Source organism: Gallus gallus, chromosome 4 (genome assembly GCF_016699485.2).
Source record: "Gallus gallus isolate bGalGal1 chromosome 4, bGalGal1.mat.broiler.GRCg7b, whole genome shotgun sequence".
Taxonomy (NCBI): Eukaryota; Metazoa; Chordata; class Aves; order Galliformes; family Phasianidae; genus Gallus; species Gallus gallus.
In genome coordinates, this window is record NC_052535.1 from 58084310 (window position 1) to 58103805 (window position 19496).

The following is a 19496-nucleotide window of genomic DNA, read 5'->3' on the forward strand; positions in this document are numbered from 1 at the left end:
CTTATACTGTATGAACACTTTTTATTTTTTTTTAGAGTTAGAATCAACTGGAACCAATATTTATTCTGCTCAGCATTGCTATTTTTAGTTTTCTCATGCTTTTCCCTCATTACTCTATTGTTGCCTATAAAGAACATGATTTACCCTTATTGTTGGAGCTTTATAACCCTTACATTTTGCTCTATCTAGTGTAATATTGTTTGTCTTCTTAAATCTGAAGTAAAATTTGCAGAGGGACTGAAGTGCTTGAGGATCCTAAATTCAATTTTCTAAAATGAGCAAAGGATCAGAGTCCCACAGCAAGTCAGAAGAAATGAAATAAAATTGCTGACTTTTTCCTGCTGCTTTTTTTCCCTTCTGCAAACAATTTGGCTTTTCCTTCCGCCGCTGTCCTTTGGTGAACAGAGAGTTTTGGTTTTTGCTGTGGATTGTTAGCTGTGGAGTTCTTTTTTGTGTTTCACTGGATTGCAATTTATTGTTTTGTTGCTCTGTCCCCTGGGTTACACTTACTCATTACTTTGAATCAAAGGCACCATGCAAACAAATAAAATCTAATCTAATATAATATTCTACTCTAATGGATTCCTTACAGTCTCTCTTCTTGGCAATCCTATCGTTCCTATCTTAAGCTTCGGCAATGAAATCAAGGTGGTTGTTGCCCAGAAGGGCAGCTGTCTCCTTTGCCTTGCTTGTATGCACAGTATCAGAGAGGAGTAGAATCCCTGGCTCTTTTTTTCTCTGAGAAAGCAATTTGTAACACACAATTGGTTACTTTTCAAATCCAGAAGTCAATAACCAGTGATAGATTATTATTTGAAGTAATAAGCTTACAGTGGCTAGACCCTGCACCACTAATATAAAAATATGCCACTGCAAATGTTTGACATGATTCTTTCCAGCCAGCATCTGTCTGTCCTGTAGCTAATACTTACAAATGGTGTTTATCTATTCCATGTGTAACAGCACCCTTTGAATCCTACTGTTAGGATTTTTACTGATTTTACTGAATCTGTTAGACTTCCTTTCCTTCCAGTGGGAGCAAATCATCTGAAATTTTGCGGTGCTTAAATTTTCTAATCCTTTTTTCTTTTTATTTCCTTTTTTTAACTGAGTTTATTCTCCTCAGAAAAATACTTGCTGAGCATAATAACCAATGTTATTTTCCTGTGAAAATAAAGGAATATTTTATGTGATGTAAATGTTTTGGATTAAAGAATTTTCTTTATTTTTGGATCCTTTTCCTGCAAATCAGTCAACTTGTGTTCCTCACTTATGTTACATGTCCCCCATCAGTAATTAGAAATTAATGCATAGCAATCTCAGTAAAATGAAGCCCCCCTTTTGTACCCTCCTCCTCCTTCCTGCAGCATGCAGGCATTTGACCTTCATCAAGGAAGGACATTTATCACCAGCACCATCTAGCCATCTGTTAGTATACTTATCTTCCATGGGACACGGTCATGTAAATGGGAGTGTTTTGGATAACTTCAGATTGTAATCCAAGTAAACAGTTATGAAGGGTGTTGATGATAACTCAAGGACTCGCACACCAGTGTTGCAGTTTGTAATACTTCTAAAACAGGAATCACAAATCACTCTTAATAATATTTCACAGCGAGTATCTCAAAAATGTTTCTCTCTCCAGATCCCCACCATTGTGCATGTAGCCATGCCTTCTTCCCATGCACAGGGCAGACCTGCTGTAGCACTGCTGTTTGCATTTATGTAGGTTTCCGAAGCCTACGCACTTCAATGGCTGAAGGTGTTTACAGAGAATTAAGATGTTAGTGGGCTTTGTGGCTGTGAAATTTTGGATAGGTAAGTATGTCATGCTGTCAGCTGTCTTGTGCTGTTACAGCAGATTGCATGGGTACCTGCTTTTTTCCACATGTGCAATAGTGCTTCAGCCCTTCATGTTTTGTCATACTGCTGGAGGAAATATGTCGCTTTGGTAATGGCAGGCTTTCCTTCCAAGGAACAATGCTGAAGACTGTATTTAGCAGCATGTTTTTCACTTCGGAACCTCTTACTGATTCATTCTTTTCAATTCTCAGCACTGATGGCTACTGCTTCACCATAATAGAAGAAGATGATTCTGGTGGACATTTGGTCACCAAAGGATGTCTAGGATTAGAGGGCTCGGACTTCCAGTGTCGGGTAAGAAAGTGTTGGCTGCCTAAGTATTGCTTGGATTTTGATGTGTTTCAGTTGAAGTGCAGTCAGCGGATATTAAAATGGTCATGTGCTCAATTTCTGTTCATTTGGCAGAAAGCTGCTGAGGGGATTGTATTTATATCCCAGAATGTTTGTGATGGTGATGTTATAGCTGTTCCTTTCAATAACTTAAGGTTTTGTTTTTATCAATGTTGTGTCCAACAACACCCCTGCTCAGAGAAAGTTTGAATTTAGAGAAATTCAATTTAATTCTTTAAGTCCCAGAGTAAATTTAGTCAGGATGCTGTTTTATGGACCTCAACAACCTTTTTCTTACATGCAGTTGCAATGTGCTATTCACAATGCTGAAAGTCTGATGATCGCATCTCTGAGAAAGTCTTGCAGCAGGAATTGCAGGAGTCTGGGCAGTAGAAGATGAACTCTGAAGTATTTGACTTCTACAGTTGTCCTTAAATTATTTTACTTGAGTACAGGGACACTCTAGCCAGGGCTGCTTCAAAGTCAATGGAAGGTGTTTTGCTCTGCTTTCCATGAGAGAAGCAGCAGAAGGTAAATAAGTCCATGCAGCAATTCAGAAATTCCTGTGTTACTCTGGCTAAACTATGTTTTATAATATACTGATTTATTTTATACTGCAACTCCAACTGATGCACACAGGAGACAGTCAGAGCTCTGTTTTGAGCTCTTAATGATAGTGGGCTCCTTCTGCAGCACTAAGGCATCAATAGAAATATCTGAGAGGGGAATTAATCTCTTAATCATTTAGATGACTTGTTTTTTGGATGCATTCAGCAGCACAAATCCTTATTCCACACATCCTGGAAATCTGTAATATTCTGCAAACCTGCTACCAAATGTGTCTTTTTCTGCAGTGTCAGAATGAGTGTGTCTACTTACGACACAGTTAATTACTTTGCTTTCTCTGAAATTGTGTATTTCAGGACACTCCTATTCCACACCAAAGAAGATCTATTGAATGCTGCACAGGCCAAGATTACTGTAACAAACATCTTCACCCAACGCTGCCACCACTGAAAAATCGAGGTAAAGGAGAGTACATCCAGGCCCAAACTGACCTTTTTCTGCTATCTCCTTTTGTGTCTCAGGTAGAAACAATGCTATAACCAAAACACCCACATCCAAGTGTACATAATTAGAGAGATGAGCCCCACTAAAAACTGTGTTTGGATTTCTTGAAGTAGAGAGCAGTGTCTTGACCCATAGTTGCAGATTCCTGCTGTTATTCGTGTTGCTCACGTGCAATGAGCACCAGATGCATTATTTGTTCAATATTGTCATAGACTTGCTGGCTGTTAGTGGTCTTCCCAAAGACTGAAGTTGCACGTGGCAGGGGATGGCTCTCACTGTGTATGGTTTTAGCCTGATAATAAAATTGAATCTTCTATCTGTTCATAACAGCACACACATCTGGGACCAAAATCTGTAGAGGTTAATCTAGCATTTCAAACTGACTGAAATCCATAAAGCGTTTCTTACTTATAGGACCCGGTAATCCACTGAAGTGGATTTTCTACTTGAAAAATGTAACTCAAAATAAAATGAAAAGTGAAAACCAATGCAGTTACTATTATTTTGTGCGTGTGTTGTTATTAAGAACAAATGGAAGTGTTTTAACTTTAAGTAGATTCTGAGGCAAGCCTAGGTCAGGTTTAGGTTTGTTTGTTTTGTTTAAACATTACTTTCTGAAAATTGATAAAACTATTTTGGCTGGATATGGCAGATTCCATTTTAAAGAATGTGTTCCTGGGTTAAGTGTAACATTCTTCCTTCATAAACTCTTGGCATCGGCAACAATGGCCAAGATCTGTGGTGGTCAGCATGGAATTTAGTCTGTGAGAACCCGTTCAAGGTTGCAGGAGAATTTGTAATCATGGCATTCTGAGTTGGAAATCCAAACTGGCAAACAGCAGCTACTTACACATAAATGCCTGCTCAGAGAAAGCCTTCTCTCATGTAAGCCGTTCCCTTCACGCCTATGAAACTCTGCACAGATGGAGTGCAGAGCCAGGCCTGTGGAGGGTGGTATGTAAATATTTCACTATTTACTAGCAAGCCATTAAATCAGTGAAACCTCATAAAATTCCAACTTCCAACATGAGAGTTATGTACTATTTTGTTGTGTATTTTTTTTTTTTTCATTTTAAAAAGTTATTTGAACTGAGAGAGAAGCTCCAAAAGGAAGTCAATATTTGTTCACACTTACTTAGTGTATCAATAAATATCATTACGGTTGGGAAGACGATTTCTTCTCTCTGCTGAGTTAATTCTACGTTAAAGCTACTTAAAAGTACTGAATCAATGCCAAACATTAGGCATCTGCCTTATTAAGTTTTTAGATATTTGGCTATTCTATCCGCTGCTTTTACAGAAAACAGTAAAACAAGATTTTTATGGTGGCAGAAATTGTTTGGATCAACGTTGACTTTGCTGTGGGTGTACATGGAGTAAAAAACCATTGCTTGGGCAGTGTGGTGGCAGACCCATTAAGCAGCAGATAGATTTTTTGATGAAAGAATAATGTTATAGGGCTGGAGCAGGACTCTAGCCATTTTATATTGCAAAATGTCTATTTTATACTGACAAACAAAAGGCAATGCATCATTCAATGTATTCTAAGGATTTTTGTTTTAGCTAAGTTTGTGCACTACCAGTGTCCTGACAGTGTATTCCAGGAGCTGCTTCTTTCCATGTGGCTGAACAGGGCTGAAGCCAGCACCTTTATTAAAGCCTTAAGCACATATGTCATTCCTGGTGCCAGAGCTGTTTCAATGTGCCATGGCTGTATGCTGGTTTAAAAGCTCAGAGCAAAGCCTGCACTTAGAGGATCCTCTGTGCAGCTGTGTACAAATACTGAGTGCCCACTGTTGCCGTTGTTCAGTACTGTGCACTGTGGTCATTATGTCTGTTGGAAACTTTTAGATTTGGCTATGATTGAATGAGAGCTGTGAGACTTGTACATTACATTTCTCACAAGCTGGAAGTACGACAAAAGGAAGATTAACCTAAAAACAAGCTTCTAGGAAGCTTCCTGACCTCCAGGATTCCACGAAAAGTATGTATGCTACTTGGCATTTAAAAAACAAACAGAAATTTGGCTTCTGAACTTACATCCAAGGTCATATCTCATGGGAAACAGAGCCTAGGGAGATCGTCCAGCTGCAGGTCAGAGGTTGTTGAACTGCAAATTAACCCGCACACCAAGGTAACATCTCCAGAGAGGCAAGCGGCTTGTGTCCTGGAAGTGTTTTTCCAGACCTGGTATGTGCTGAAAGACAGTTTTACCCTCTCCTTGTGAGAAGAAAGGAGAGCCATGCGTATGAGTGTGGGAGCTCAAAGAGTTAGCACTGGTCAAAGCAGGGTTTTCTTGAGCAAGATGGAAGAAAGTAAGAGCCAAGCTTAAGTTTTGAGCTCATCTTGGTACAAAACTGGCAAGTTAAAATAGCCAAATGATACCACAGAATCCCTGTACCAGCTATGTATCTGTCTTATTGAGGAAATGAAAATTGTAACTGGGTCTGAAACAACACCTCTGCTTTAAACAATAAAAGATATTCCTAGAAATCCCTGTGAAAGTGCAGACTGAGACCAGTCGAAAGGAGAAATATATCTTTACTGATTTAAAGCCTGTATAAGCAGAAGTGGTGGTGCCACCATGTCTGGCTCTCTGCCTGTAGAGCTAGTGATGAATGGGCAAGGGAACGATTGGAGGAACGATGGAGTTTGATGTGTGCACACAGTCTCCACGCCTCGGATTTCACTGCCATTTTTACTCGGATAATCTTAACATTGTGAACTGGAGGAAACAGGGAAGGAGGAGAGCCTTTGACACCCTGACTTCTCCCTTCAGGCTGCTGTGTGGCATTTTCAGAGCACTCATCAGCATGGCCCTGCAGATGGCAAAGTGGAATGAGTGGGAGGGGGAGAAGGGAGGAAGCACAGAAGAGCAGCTGAGAGGCAGGCTGGTGTTACTGGAGGTCCTGCTTTTGTTGCCACTTCTCCCTTTCTGTGTTGATCACAACTGACACCTGCACATATCCGTGTTTTCTTACAACCTAAAATTGTTTGAAAACATACCGCATGCTGGGCTTTGCTGTTATGTGTGAGTCAAGGTACCTGATAATGCCTCCCAAACTTACTCTTTGTTCTGTGCTCCACTCTCTGGGCTCACAGTCATAGCTCACTGCTGCCTCCTTGGAAGCTGCTGCTTATTCTCATATCCCAGCTGCTTGGCACGTTGCAGTTGCCAAGGAACATAACAGTAAGAAGCACAGCACCAACCTTCTTAAAGAGCAGAGCTTCTCCATCTTGCACCCTCTGGTAGCCACCGCAGAGACAAGTGGACTCATGGCTGAGCTGTCCTGTCCATCTCTTTGGAGGTGGTTTCAGCTGCCTAAAATGGTGCAGGGAGAGTGCAGTTTTATCCTGCTACACTGTGGGGAGCATCCTGATCTGTAGAAGGAGAGAGGAGTGAGTCTCCAGCAGCACCAGCCCGCCTCAGTTCAGCAGGACAAACAGACATTACATGTGGAAGAAGAGAGGCAGGTTTTTTTAATGTTTTGTTGTCCATGTGCTAGCTGGTTTATGAAGTCCTCAAGCCAGCAAGCAAAGTTCTGCCGATAGGAAGTGTTTGAAAGACAAGACAACAGCCGATTTAGCATTGCTGTAGCCTCTCTTCCTTTGTGGCCAAATAAATATGAAGACCTATGAAAGTCATTCTCCTTTTCCATGAGAGCTGGTTGCATACCTGCTGTGATGTGCGCAGGGAGCTGTCACCTACTGCCACACTGACACATCCCTTCATGTCTTGCATGCTTTCCTTGCACTTATTGAAAAATTCTGTTGAAGTCTCAAGTTTGCGTTAGAGCTAAGCAATGCTTCCAAGATGCCATCTGGCCTTTGGGAAAATACAGCCATGTTTGTTTAGTTGTCTGAATGGGAGAAGCCCATTAGCAAAGTTGGGCACAGTGTTTGAATCATTTAAAATGATCACAATACAATTAAGAGCTGTCATTTTATCATCCTTCTCCCAGATGTACATAATCAAATACACATAGTCAATGTAAATGATATTGGCATATCTCAAGTAGTTGTAGTGCAACACTAGTGCTACACACATCTATGCAGATCCCTATTTATCCTCTCCTCGGCTGATGCACTGCAACATCTTAAACTGTTACAAACCACATATTTTAGAGGGAAGTGGCTGGCAGACCCAGGCTGCTTATGGAGAATGAAATAGAGCCTTCAGACCACATGGTCACAGGATAGGGCTGGGTTCCCCCAATGGGCTCTCGATTTCAGCTCCAGCCCAGGTAGAAATCTGCCACTGCAGTGGGAACGACGGGCTCTGGTGTTTTCCTGATAGACATCGTGTAGGTGTCCCCTTTCAAAAGCATTGGCTGTAGCTTGAATGTTTACATTGTTAATGCTCCGGGTGCAGGTAATGGCAGGTTAAAACATGACCAGCATGATCAAAAGGTGCACTGGGAGGTAATCTCTGTTTGTAATGAAAAAGGAAAGGGAAGGAATAGTTCGGGCACAAAAACGGAGGGAGAAATTGGATCTTTAAACTAAAAGAGCCTGACAGTAAGCTAAGAGTCCCTTAGGAATCTCCTTGTCTCATTACCCTTGTAAATCTGAAATGTAGTAGCACTATTCCAGGATGAGTCGATGAGGATAGAGTTCTTGCATTTTATGATGTGCTCGGCATTAGCGTGAAAGATGCAAGGTGGCATGGCTGGGAGAGCTTCAGGAACTGTTATCCTCATTTGCAGTACTCCAGATAGCAACTTCAGGAGAATGCTTTGTGTGTGTACATGCTGACATCTAATTTTGAGACTGGGGTGTTTAAAGGAAAAGCAGTGCCAGATATCTTTGGTTTACAGTAGGGAAGCGTGGATGAAGGTCAGTTTCACTTGCCTGAGTCAAGAATACAAATTTAGGGATTAACGATGCACTTTAAAGCACAGTATTAGTCTTCCATGCAAAGACTGACTGAAACAGCTTAGTAGTTTTCATGCAGTGGTGTTTCCTCAAGTTATTTGACATGGTTCATCTTCAAAGTGTTTTACAGAATAACTGCTGCAAGGATGGTTTCTCCCCTCAATACGGTATTTTCTGGCACACAGGGCTGCTATGGAATGAATGAGGAAAAAAATGCCCACTTAAGTGTTTAAGCAGGATCAGAGAGGTGGATTATTCTGCAGTGCTGGAAATACACCTACAAAGCCTTTAGTGGTTTGCTTTCTCAGGGGTTGGGTGGTCTACTCTGTTTCCCTACTAGGATAAACACAATAATTTATTTGTTATATTAACTGTTTAATCAGATGCCAGTGATTTAAGATATAGAGTTAAGATATTTGCATGTCCTCGCTGATCACATAGGTTAAGACACAGAGCAGTGAGTCCTGGTTTGATTTTCCTAATTGATTTCATTCAGAGTCAAACAGGGACTTGCAAATACATGCTTTGACAGAGTAAGTACTGCATCAGCACATGGGCTCCTGTGGGCACTGGTTCTACCCTGCTGGGTGAGGGACAATGAGGACATGCACAAAACACCAGTGAAATCCAGAGACATTATGTACAGAGCTGTAGTAGAATCACAGAGTCAGAATCACTGAATGATTTGGACTGGAAGAGGCCTTAAAGACCATCTTATCTCCAACCCCTCTGCCATGGGCAGGGACAGCCCAAAGCCCCATCATGCTCCAGGGGTGGGGCATCCACAGCTTCAACAACCTTGTGCTTGGTGTGCATTTTTTCACACTGAAACTTTGTAGCATCTCCCTTGCCAAATTTTCTCACTTCTTTCCTCCTGCTGCTCTGTTTTATCTCCAGACTTTGCTGAAGGAAACATTCACCATAAGGCCCTGCTGATCTCGGTGACTGTCTGTAGTATACTACTGGTGCTTATCATCATATTCTGCTACTTCAGGTAAATAAGGAACCTTTTATCAGCTCATTAGCTGATAATGCTGATATTCTTCCTAACTTTTGTCTTTTTATGGACTCAAAATTTTGAAAAAATTAAGATGCACCTCATGGGAAAAAAGAAAAAAAAAAGTGAAATGATGTAATTTTATCATGTGAAAAGAATGTGTACTTTGTTCATGTTAATCACAGACATACCTCAGCGATGTATTCCATGTATAATCTTTCAGCCAGCACCATAAGAAGCCTTTCGGTTTGAAGCACAAATTGCTCTTTAGTGAAGCTGAGAATGCCACAGGACATAGTTTATACAGAACAAAAAAACCTACGGCTTCTCAGTGTGTTTATGTGGTGAGGAACCGATCTTAAAAAAGAGGGGAATACAGGACTGTAAGTGTGTCTAGAATATTAGCATCATCTACATACGTTCAAATAATTCTTTGTGTTTTTTAAATGCTCCCGGGTCCCATGACTGTTTCTCCTTTTACTTTTAAAAGACCCACTGCAGTTGGTAAAATAAAAGTGCATATTTATTTGGTCTTTGTTTTAAGGTTCTGTAAGAAAAGCATCTCTTAGCTTTGCAAGCTCATAGCATGCTGCACAGTCTTTGAGTTTTATACTTAAAGGTTTGATGCTGAAAACGGTTTGTTAGAAATAAAACTGAAAATATTGGTCAGAGAAGCTGAGGAAGCCATGTGCCTATATACGAGGCTGACGTGGAGGGTAATGTTCCGTACCCTTTGTAACCCTGCTCATTACGTTGGAAGCTAACTTTGGTGTACAAACGGCAGGTACAAGCGGCAAGAAGCCAGGCCCCGCTACAGCATCGGGCTGGAGCAGGACGAGACCTACATTCCCCCTGGAGAATCCCTGAAGGATCTGATCGAGCAGTCCCAGAGCTCAGGCAGCGGCTCCGGGCTCCCTCTCCTGGTAAGGAAACAACATTATCTGAATGTCAGTTCACGAGGAAAAAAGGAGTAAAGGGAGAAACAAAACGGTGCGCAAGAAGTGTATTTTTTAACTGTTTGAAAAGAGGCACTGGGTCTTTAAGGTTTGTCTTTCATTTGTTATTATTTGTTTTTTTTTCTCCTAGAATTGACAAGGATTTAAGCTGACAAACAACTGCATTAGAATCAGGAGACTTTTTTTTTTTCTTTTCCTCATGTATACTCAGCCAAAAATCCTAGTTGTTCTATTTTGTTTTCTTTTTAATTCCTCTCTTAACTTAGAATACCACAGGGGGAACAGAGACCCACAGAGACCACAGAAATTTATCAGGATTTACCCCAGTGCAAATGACAGCATTTAGCCTGCAGTCTTATTTTCTCACTTTTTATGTGCAACACACAATAGCTTTTCCAACACTGACACGTAGGCTTTATGTGAAAGAAATTGCAATTCATCGAATGCGGAACCTTTTTATGTGTAGACTTCACTTTGCATTCAGAAGTCAAGAATGAATTATTTTACCTTGTGCTGAGGTAATCTCAAAGGTTAAAGGCATGGGGATGGAGTGAGCTTTACCATTATTTCTGAACTGACTGCAGGATGGCTGAACCCCCTCTGCTCACATGCCAAAAAGGCAGTGGCTTTACTTTCTGTAGCAAAACAATTCTGTTCAGCAGTTTGTGTTCTCAAGGGCCATTGTTGCTTTTTAGCACTGAAAGAATGGCACAAATTAGATTTCATTTTCTTTTTTCAGAGATTATATGTCCCTAGTCTGTTCCAAACTGATTAGTTTGTAGTGGTCGTATTACTGGTGATGTTGCCCAATTTCCAAGTACTGTCTATCATTGTTTTTTTGCTCTCACATCTTGTTTTTTAAACCTAAAAGAGAAAAATAAATGGGAAACTTTATTTCCTTGAAATGAGGCAACAGGTTGAGTGGCTGGCTAAAAATGGACTCAGTTTGGACTCAGTTTGGTTGTAGATGTCCCATCCCTGGAGGTTTTCAAAGCCAGGTTGGATGGGGCCCTGGGCAGCCTGGGCTGGTATTAAATGTCGAGGTTGGTGGCCCTACCTGCAGCAGGGAGATTGGAGCTTCGTGATCCTTGAGGTCCCTTCCAACCCAAGCCATTCTATGATCTGCTCTGACAGGAGTAGGAGCTTAGAGTCTCATTTATGATGAGTGCTATTTTTTAATTTTTAAATCCAATTTTGTCACACCATAGCTGTTGAGGAAAAAAAAAAAAAAAAAGGCAAGCTAACAAGTGCATGTTGTGAATGGTTCTGAGCATAGAAAAGCCATGGTCATTTTCCTCTGTTGAGGAAAAACACCATCATTTACATTTAGGCTTTAGAAAAGCTCTGTCATGGAAAGGAATGGATCATACTTAATATCAAGGTGCATTCCTAATGATAGTTTCCAATTTATTTGGTTGTGAGAGACTCTTAATTGCTGTTTGCCTTCCACATCAAGGTCTTGCTCTGCACTTATAACTACTTGTTATAGTGACAGAATTTGGGCTTGATGATTTTGAAGGTCTTTTCCAACCTAGCTGTTTCTATGGCTCTGTAAGAAATACTGTAATTAGAGCGAACACGAGGAACTTGGTCTTTTCCCTCTGAGACTATGTGTTCCTAGCAGCCCACATGGGTAGCAGGTGGCCCAGTCTATCTCGTAGCTGTTCATGGCACAATACTTCATCCAAAGGATGCCCTTGGGACAAGAAAGCTGAAAAAAAAAAAAACAACTGGTTGTGACAGTTTGTGCTTTATACCTTCCTCCATCTCAGTGAGCCTCAGCTGGGTGAAGGTGGGATCTGTGCTCTTACTGTTGTCCCTAGCTCTCTCTTTGCCTATGAAAACAAGCATTTTTCCTAGACTTTCCCTTTAAATAGTCATTTTCTGTGGAAGAGAAAAAAAAAAGAGAGCTACAGTGAAACTTGCCCATAATAATAAATGTTTGCTGCGCTTCCCAGACAGCTACAACCACTACATGCTCGCTGGAAGTACACAGCTTAGTACCTCTGGGCCCACGCCTGAAACAAACATACAGGAAGTGCCTGGCAATAATGCTCTAGACTATATTGTGGAATAATTTGTTTTCAACTGCTTTATTTTTTATTCAAGGAATGAAACATCCAAAGCTATTATTTCAGGAACATAACCCTCACATTTATTTCAAAATGTAAGTTTATGATAAACAGTATTGTCTTCCTCCTGTGCAGAAAATTTATTCCAATGAGTACAGCTATTACACCAAAAACAAGCATTAACCAAGATTTTACCTAGATTTTGACATTCAGCAAGCATTCTTTTCCTGGGCTGTTTGACAGAGAAGTTTGCTGCAGGTCAAATGCCGCCAATCAAATTTTAAACCAAGAAGAAGTACAGCAAATTGTAACTAAAAAGCTTTGAGCCAATAAGCTCAGGTACAATCAAGTCAGTGCGAGCAAGCAGAACCCCACTGCCCAACACAAGATGTTTACGCAAAGCTAATGTTCCAGTGAATCCACATTCAAAAGCAGGAAAGGAGGTAAAATGCTGAGTACATAAATGAGAAATTTTTCAGTGTTGCGTATGAAGAGCTTTTAGAATTCAGAGTTCCCTGTCTGCCTTTCCGTGTATGTTATTTTCTAATTTCTCTTCCAATGATTTTTGCTTTTCAGTAGACTGCACCCCAGCTTTAGGAATGAACCCCTCTGTTCAAAATGTTGAAATTACAGAAGGTTTGCTTGTCTGAATTTTAGTCTGCATTAGATGGAGACATTTAGCTGAAGATCAAAAAAGCAAAATGCAGAAGTTAGGAATAGTTGGCAGTTGGATTGATTGCAGTCAAGGAAAGGAAACAATGGGACACAGGGACCTGGTGGGTCACAGAACTCAATCAGCAAAACAAAATCTAGAAATGAGTGAAGAAAATCACTGTAAACAATTTGCATGGATACATCATTCAGCATACTTATAGAATTAGTTCATCTAGCATTTTTGATTAACTGCTTGGTTCTAAAAATCATAATCCGATTCAAGAAAGGGCTAAATTCCTTAAAATAATATAAATTGTTCACAGTAAATCATCTGACTAATTCTAGCAAAAGCAAACCAAGTTAAGGCCCTCACATAGTATTCTGCCGCCTGAAAACCCATAACAGAAATGTGTTTTTCATTTTCTTAATGTAATATAATAAGGAACTTTTCATCATTAAGTATTGTAATTTCATGTACTTTATGATGCCATTACATATATTTGCACAAATTGAATTATTTGGTATAACAGCATTATTGTTCAGGATGCATTTTTAAAATGGGCGGAATAGAAAGCAACAATGCTAAAATGACATTACAAAATGTTAAAGCAAAATTCCAATGTAATGTAACTATTGTTCAATCACTATATAGGAGTATAAAAGAGAATAAATCAATTTAAAAAATTCAGTCTGATCTCTGTTTTTGGCTTTCATTGATGTTAATAAAAAAGAATGGCATTGCAGCCACCATCTTGGAACCCTAATTACACATTGCAGGGCTGAAAAAATGGGATTGCATGTAAATTGCAATGAAGAAAGCTGGAACTTTTGAAATAGCTTTGCATAAATGTCGTTCTATATTTTTCTTCTTTAAATTGTCTAGCATGAAAACCAGTGATTTATTTACAAAACAAATGGCAATAGACCTTACTTAATAGCTTTTGAATTCGTCTTAGGACATGCAGTCATACTTCAGGAGGATTGTGGCGGTCTTGCTCTCCATTACCAGACTGAGAGTTTCAATGGTCATTCCAGGGATAGTGAAGGAAGCAAATGATTTTAAAATCAGAGTTTGATCATTTTTGTCAGCCAGGGTTGCAGACATTCTTGGAATTACGATTTCATAGAGATTCAGACTGCGCAGACTTGTTGCAATTAGCTTCTCAGGAATTGTGTATGGGTGGTGGCAAAACCTAGAGACCTCAACATGACACTTATCCAGATTTTACTAATAGCCTGGGCCAGATGAAAAACCCTAGAATAAAACGAAATTGCAAAATCTTGTAAAATCCTACAAAACCAAAAATTGTTAGCTGTGGTGACATCTTAATGTCCTGTCACACCAAGGTGAGGCTGAGTCAACCATGAATACCAGTGGGTCATGTTGCAGCATCTCCTTTAACTTTTCTTCTGTGAGCTTGCAGAAATACATGATCTTCAGACATGCTCCAATCCTATATTAGTCTCCATTTGTCCAAGACTTTTTGTTGTCATAAATGTTTGTTAAATGTAGAATCGTCCCATCTACTATGAATAGTCTGTTGTTACCTGATGTGTACCTCTGCAAAGTTGCTAAATAAATGCACTGACCTTCTGCTAGAGCTGGACAAATGCTTTCATTTTTACATCAGTTCCTAGTAAAATTAATGTGGGCACTTGGATCCTAACTGGGTAAGTAATAGCTAAGGTTCCTAATAACAAATTAATATTTTGGAATTATTAGCCATAAGACTTTCAAGGAAGGTCATAGAAAGCTGTTCACAGTAATTTTGGTGATCTTGAGTCTGTCTCAAAGGTGCTGAGTAGGTAAGCCTTTGGAAATGAGATAGAAAGGCTTCTTCTCAGGGACAAGAATGGCCTCACTAGCACTGTCCCTTGGGGCGAGATGAGGAGCATCCATATGGCAAAGTTTTGTTGAAATCTGTTTTGCAACTGCTGCGTATTCTGCTGTTCAGAGCGAAGACGAAGGACTGAAATGAATGCAGAAAATTTCTGCAGAGCGAGTTCTCACTGTGAGTCTTGGCATTTTACAGGTTCAAAGGACCATAGCAAAACAGATTCAGATGGTAAAACAGATTGGAAAAGGTCGCTATGGGGAAGTCTGGATGGGAAAGTGGCGTGGCGAAAAGGTAGCTGTCAAAGTGTTTTTTACCACGGAGGAGGCCAGCTGGTTCAGAGAAACAGAAATCTACCAAACTGTCCTGATGAGGCATGAAAATATTCTCGGTGAGTGAAATTAAAGATCATCATTTGATAGCAATGGCTTTCTTAGGTTTAATCACTTTATATTCGTCATTGTCTGATGCCCTTTCTTACGTGCTTTGTTACCTGCTGTGCTCTGCAGTTAGTCACCCTGCACTTTCGAAAAGAAAAAGGCTTGAAGGATGACTATGCAGGTAAAAAATAATGGGGATATGGCTATTGCTCGAAAAATCACACATCTGGCTCTGCCACCTGTGTTCAAGTATCTAGGCTTTCTGAAAATGTGTAAAAGGCTAAAGGTGAGGCATAGCTGCATGTAAGTAACGTAAAAGAAATTGAGTATGTTGTTAAAATAAAAAATATGGAAGTGGCTGACAGTTCAGACTCCTGAGCAGTCAAAAACACCTTGAGAAGAATTAACCTGCTATTGCTTTTTTCAGGATTCATTGCGGCAGACATTAAAGGCACAGGCTCTTGGACCCAACTGTATCTCATCACTGACTATCATGAGAATGGCTCCCTTTACGATTACCTAAAATCCACCACCCTGGACACAAAAGGCATGCTAAAATTGGCTTACTCCTCTGTTAGTGGCTTGTGCCACCTACATACAGAGATCTTCAGTACCCAAGGCAAACCGGCTATTGCCCACCGTGATCTAAAAAGTAAGAACATCCTGGTGAAAAAGAACGGAACCTGCTGTATAGCAGATTTGGGCTTGGCTGTTAAATTTATTAGGTGAGTAGAGCTAAGCAGGCTGAGGGAAAGTTGGGTAAGAGCCGCATGCTGGTTGTGTTGTATGCATGAGTCTGCATGTGGGAGCAAGCACCTGCATCGTGTGCGCATCGCCTTCATGCAGTGCTCACCCATACGTGAGATGCAGCTGCCTGTGTGGATGTTGCATAAACACATTCTCCAGGTGTAGCAATGGTTGCTTTCCAGTAATTGAGCACATCTGTTGCATTTGTATAAATATTCAGCTTTAATCACTGAATGCTCGGTATCAACCTGCATATTACTGCCCTTTGTTAAAAGGACTTTGCACAGACAGGTTGAATTCACATCAGTAAACTTGTCACTGAAGCTTTCAGCTTGTCTGATAATTAAATAATTAATTCATAACTTATATAGAATAGTACTAATCACTTGCACATGTTGCTAATTGGGATTTATTGAAAAACACCCCATTTGGGCTGTGTTTTGTTTCATTTCCAACAAATCAAATTGCTAAAGTACAGATTTGATTTTTGAAATGGCTTTTAAATTTGATTTTTAAAAATGGTTATGTGTTTAAACAACTTAGAAAGAGCAGACAAGTAAGACTTGCTTGCTCCTGGGATTCATAAAGAAGTCATTGCTCTCTGACAGCTGCTTGCTCTGCTCACAAGGAGCCTGAGCTCAGTGCTGGTCCCAATGGAGATGTGTGTTATGAATGCTCTGATTTTTCCAAGCACAGAAATGTGGCCATAGACTGAAGGTTTCCATTTCAGAGGTCAGCTTTGAAACTGTGGGCTCCCTTAAGTATGTATGTATAAAAAAATCTCTACAGATCTTGAACTGATATTATTCAGAGTGTAAGAAAAGGTGGTTTAATGTGCTCTTCTCACTAGCGACTTACCTGCCATCTTTCTTAGTGAGGCCTTTCCTTTATGAAGCTGACATTTCTGTAGGAGATGAGAAAGGAGCAATTTTACTTTGGAGAGCAGGGGCCTGGAAAACAATAAGTAAGAAAATACCCTGTTCACTGTAAAAGTTTCAGGGAAGAAATTCATCTTTTGTAGGCATACTTTACCTGACAGATACAGGGCAGCATACTGCTTAGGTTTGAACTGAGAACTGGGAAGGACCAAGTGTCTCTATAAAAGGTGAAATATGTAACTCTCATTATTTGAATTGAATTTACTTTGCATAGCTTGTTTTCATAAAGAATCCTTCCTTAGACAGCATTTCCCAGGCAATGACCAGAAAAAAAGTGCTTGAAAGGGATGTGTTGCACTGAAAATAATGAGTTCAGTAAAGCTTTTTGCATTTCTCATTCAAAATTCTGGCGACATAGTGCAGGTCACTAGATTTATGTCAGTTCTTGGGGGGATACACAAATGCAACCACCATATGTATGATTTAATGACTGTGTAGGTGACTGGTTGTATCTCAGGTCTGGCTTTTATGTGTCATTTTCGTACTTGTAGGTAAAGAAAATTGCAGTTGTGTGATTATTCTCTGAGATTTTGTTGTATCTGTCACATTTAAAAGATACAAGTTTTGAAGGTGAGGAAAGGGAAACAGCCCTTTCTAAATAAGCCTCAGTGTATGCTTGATGCTAAACTTTTGAACACTTTAGAATTGCTACAGTTGAATCTTAAGTAATAATGGGGAAAAAAAAAATCCACTCACACATTTAGTGGGTGTTTGCTTCCTGCTGGAAACACATTGTCTCTTCTGGTCCGTATGTGAGATATGACGCCTTTGGTTAGATTTTTTTACACATTTCCATCTGTGTGTTTATAGTCTGTGATGTGTAGAGGCTGAGAGAGATCAAACATAATGCATGTGCAAAACATAGACTCTTCTTCATTGCAGACCTGATTTGCTATAGCTAAATGATACTGCTGGAGCTATTTAGTGCCCGCCAATAATTACTAAGACGAAAGCATTATGTGGTGGAGTATGTTAAGAAAATAGCATTTAATGAAGATTTGATTGCTATCACCAGCATTAGAGTTCAGTCTAATGCTAATGAAATTTCACAAATGTTACAGCATCCCTGTTGAGTCTTATCTCCATTGTGGTTCTGCATTTGGATGCTTAATACTGCCTCAGGCGAGTCAGCCTTTTAGGAAGAGTTGTGTTCACACTAAGAGGCTTTCTTTTTAAGGTTTGTTCCATTAAGATTATGCACTACTTTTGACATTGTTTGAGAGTGGATGTGGTCTGAATTCACTACTTCTCCCTTCTCAGTTGCTTCCTTTTCAATCTACTTTTATAGCATGTATGATGCCCTTTTTTTTCCTTCTCTTTATTTTAGTGATACAAATGAGGTAGACATCCCTCCAAACACCCGCGTAGGAACAAAACGCTATATGCCTCCTGAGGTGCTGGATGAAAGCTTGAACAGAAATCACTTTCAGTCGTACATCATGGCTGATATGTACAGCTTTGGACTCATCCTTTGGGAGATAGCCAGGAGATGTGTGTCAGGAGGTAAATGACAATCATACCTTTTTGGTAGTTGGAAATTTGCTTTTAATTGTGTCAGTGAATACTATGATTTGATTATAAGCCCTAATCTTCCATTACGTCCTTTTCCCTCAGTATTATTTTTAATGTGATAAATATGTGGATAAACCATGCATGTAATTCTCTTAATTTCTCCTTTCTAGTTGAAACTTACTTAAAAGCATCTGTCAATGCTATTGCAAAAGCAAAGATTTATACTGTATTTTAGTGGCTCGTTTGAAGGCAGCAGATGCTTGCACTGTGGAAGGAGTTTGGGACTAATCTTGGTGCTTTTTCTAAAGACAACATATTTTTGCTGGACTGGAGGCATTCAGCTATTTTAGCAGAAAGAACTTAGTGATTTTTTTTTTTTTGTTAGAGTTAAATAGAAAGATAAACAAGTTGGGAGGATGCAGCACTGCTATTTAAAATAAATAATCTATTTGCAGGGCAAGTAAAAAAAAAAACCAACAGGAGGAAGTGGCACTTATTACATCATTTGTTGTACCAGTCATGTGCCTCATTTCCTTCTGGTATTGGGCATTCAAGCATGAGGAGAGTGATGATGAAGCAGTGCAGCCAGCTGCAGCTTTAGGGTGAAGAACCCTTCTTGTCTGCACAGGCCATGTGTGCTTTCTGCACATATTGTTCAGTGTAGTACAGAAATGATGGCAGTTATTACCTCTATTTTGCCACTGAGGAGAGTTAAATGCAGAGAAATGACTTGGCAGCGGTTACACACCAGATTGGTGGCAAGTAAAGAGCAGAGCACGTCTCTTGGGTCTGTGTTACCTTCGCCAGGCTTTATTGATTTTTAAAGCCTCGTAGTGTTGTGCTGAATGTTTGCTGTGGGCTCACCTGAGAGGAGCTGAATTTCACTGGTGAGCAACGTGATCCCTGTGTTTGCACACTGGTAAAGTAAATTGCAATGATGTTGCGTGCAGTCTGTAATGTTATCGTCATCGCTGCTGTGGAGAAAAGAATGCCTTGCCATTTCCTGAAAAGCAGGTATTTAATATGTGCCAGATCCACTGATATGAGGTAAACCTAATTCAGAGTTCATTATCTGCATAATTGCTCTGATAGGAGCCCATTGCTAAGAAATTACTCTTTTTTATCATGACTTATTGGAGCTTGCTAGACTGGACAGCAATGATGGAAACTGTCTCACTTGGCAAGTAGCTAATGATTATGTTGGAGCTTGACTGTAACACGAACTTTCAGGGCAGTGAAGTCTTTTTTAGAAGTGCATTTAATTGT

General features: G+C 40.0%; 1 protein-coding gene across 7 annotated transcripts in view; it reads left to right on the top strand.

Annotated features, from left to right (window-relative positions):
* Positions 1–19496, top strand: part of BMPR1B (bone morphogenetic protein receptor type 1B) — a 238763-nt gene that overhangs the window by 213863 nt on the left and 5404 nt on the right. For all 7 annotated transcript variants that reach the window (NM_205132.2, NM_001397879.1, XM_040698737.2 and 4 more), the window contains 7 exons: positions 2055–2157; positions 3117–3219; positions 9037–9133; positions 9921–10059; positions 14852–15044; positions 15461–15758; positions 18046–18221. In NM_205132.2, the coding sequence (NP_990463.2) occupies positions 2055–2157; positions 3117–3219; positions 9037–9133; positions 9921–10059; positions 14852–15044; positions 15461–15758; positions 18046–18221 (1109 nt within the window). The remainder of the gene's footprint in view (positions 1–2054; positions 2158–3116; positions 3220–9036; positions 9134–9920; positions 10060–14851; positions 15045–15460; positions 15759–18045; positions 18222–19496) is intronic.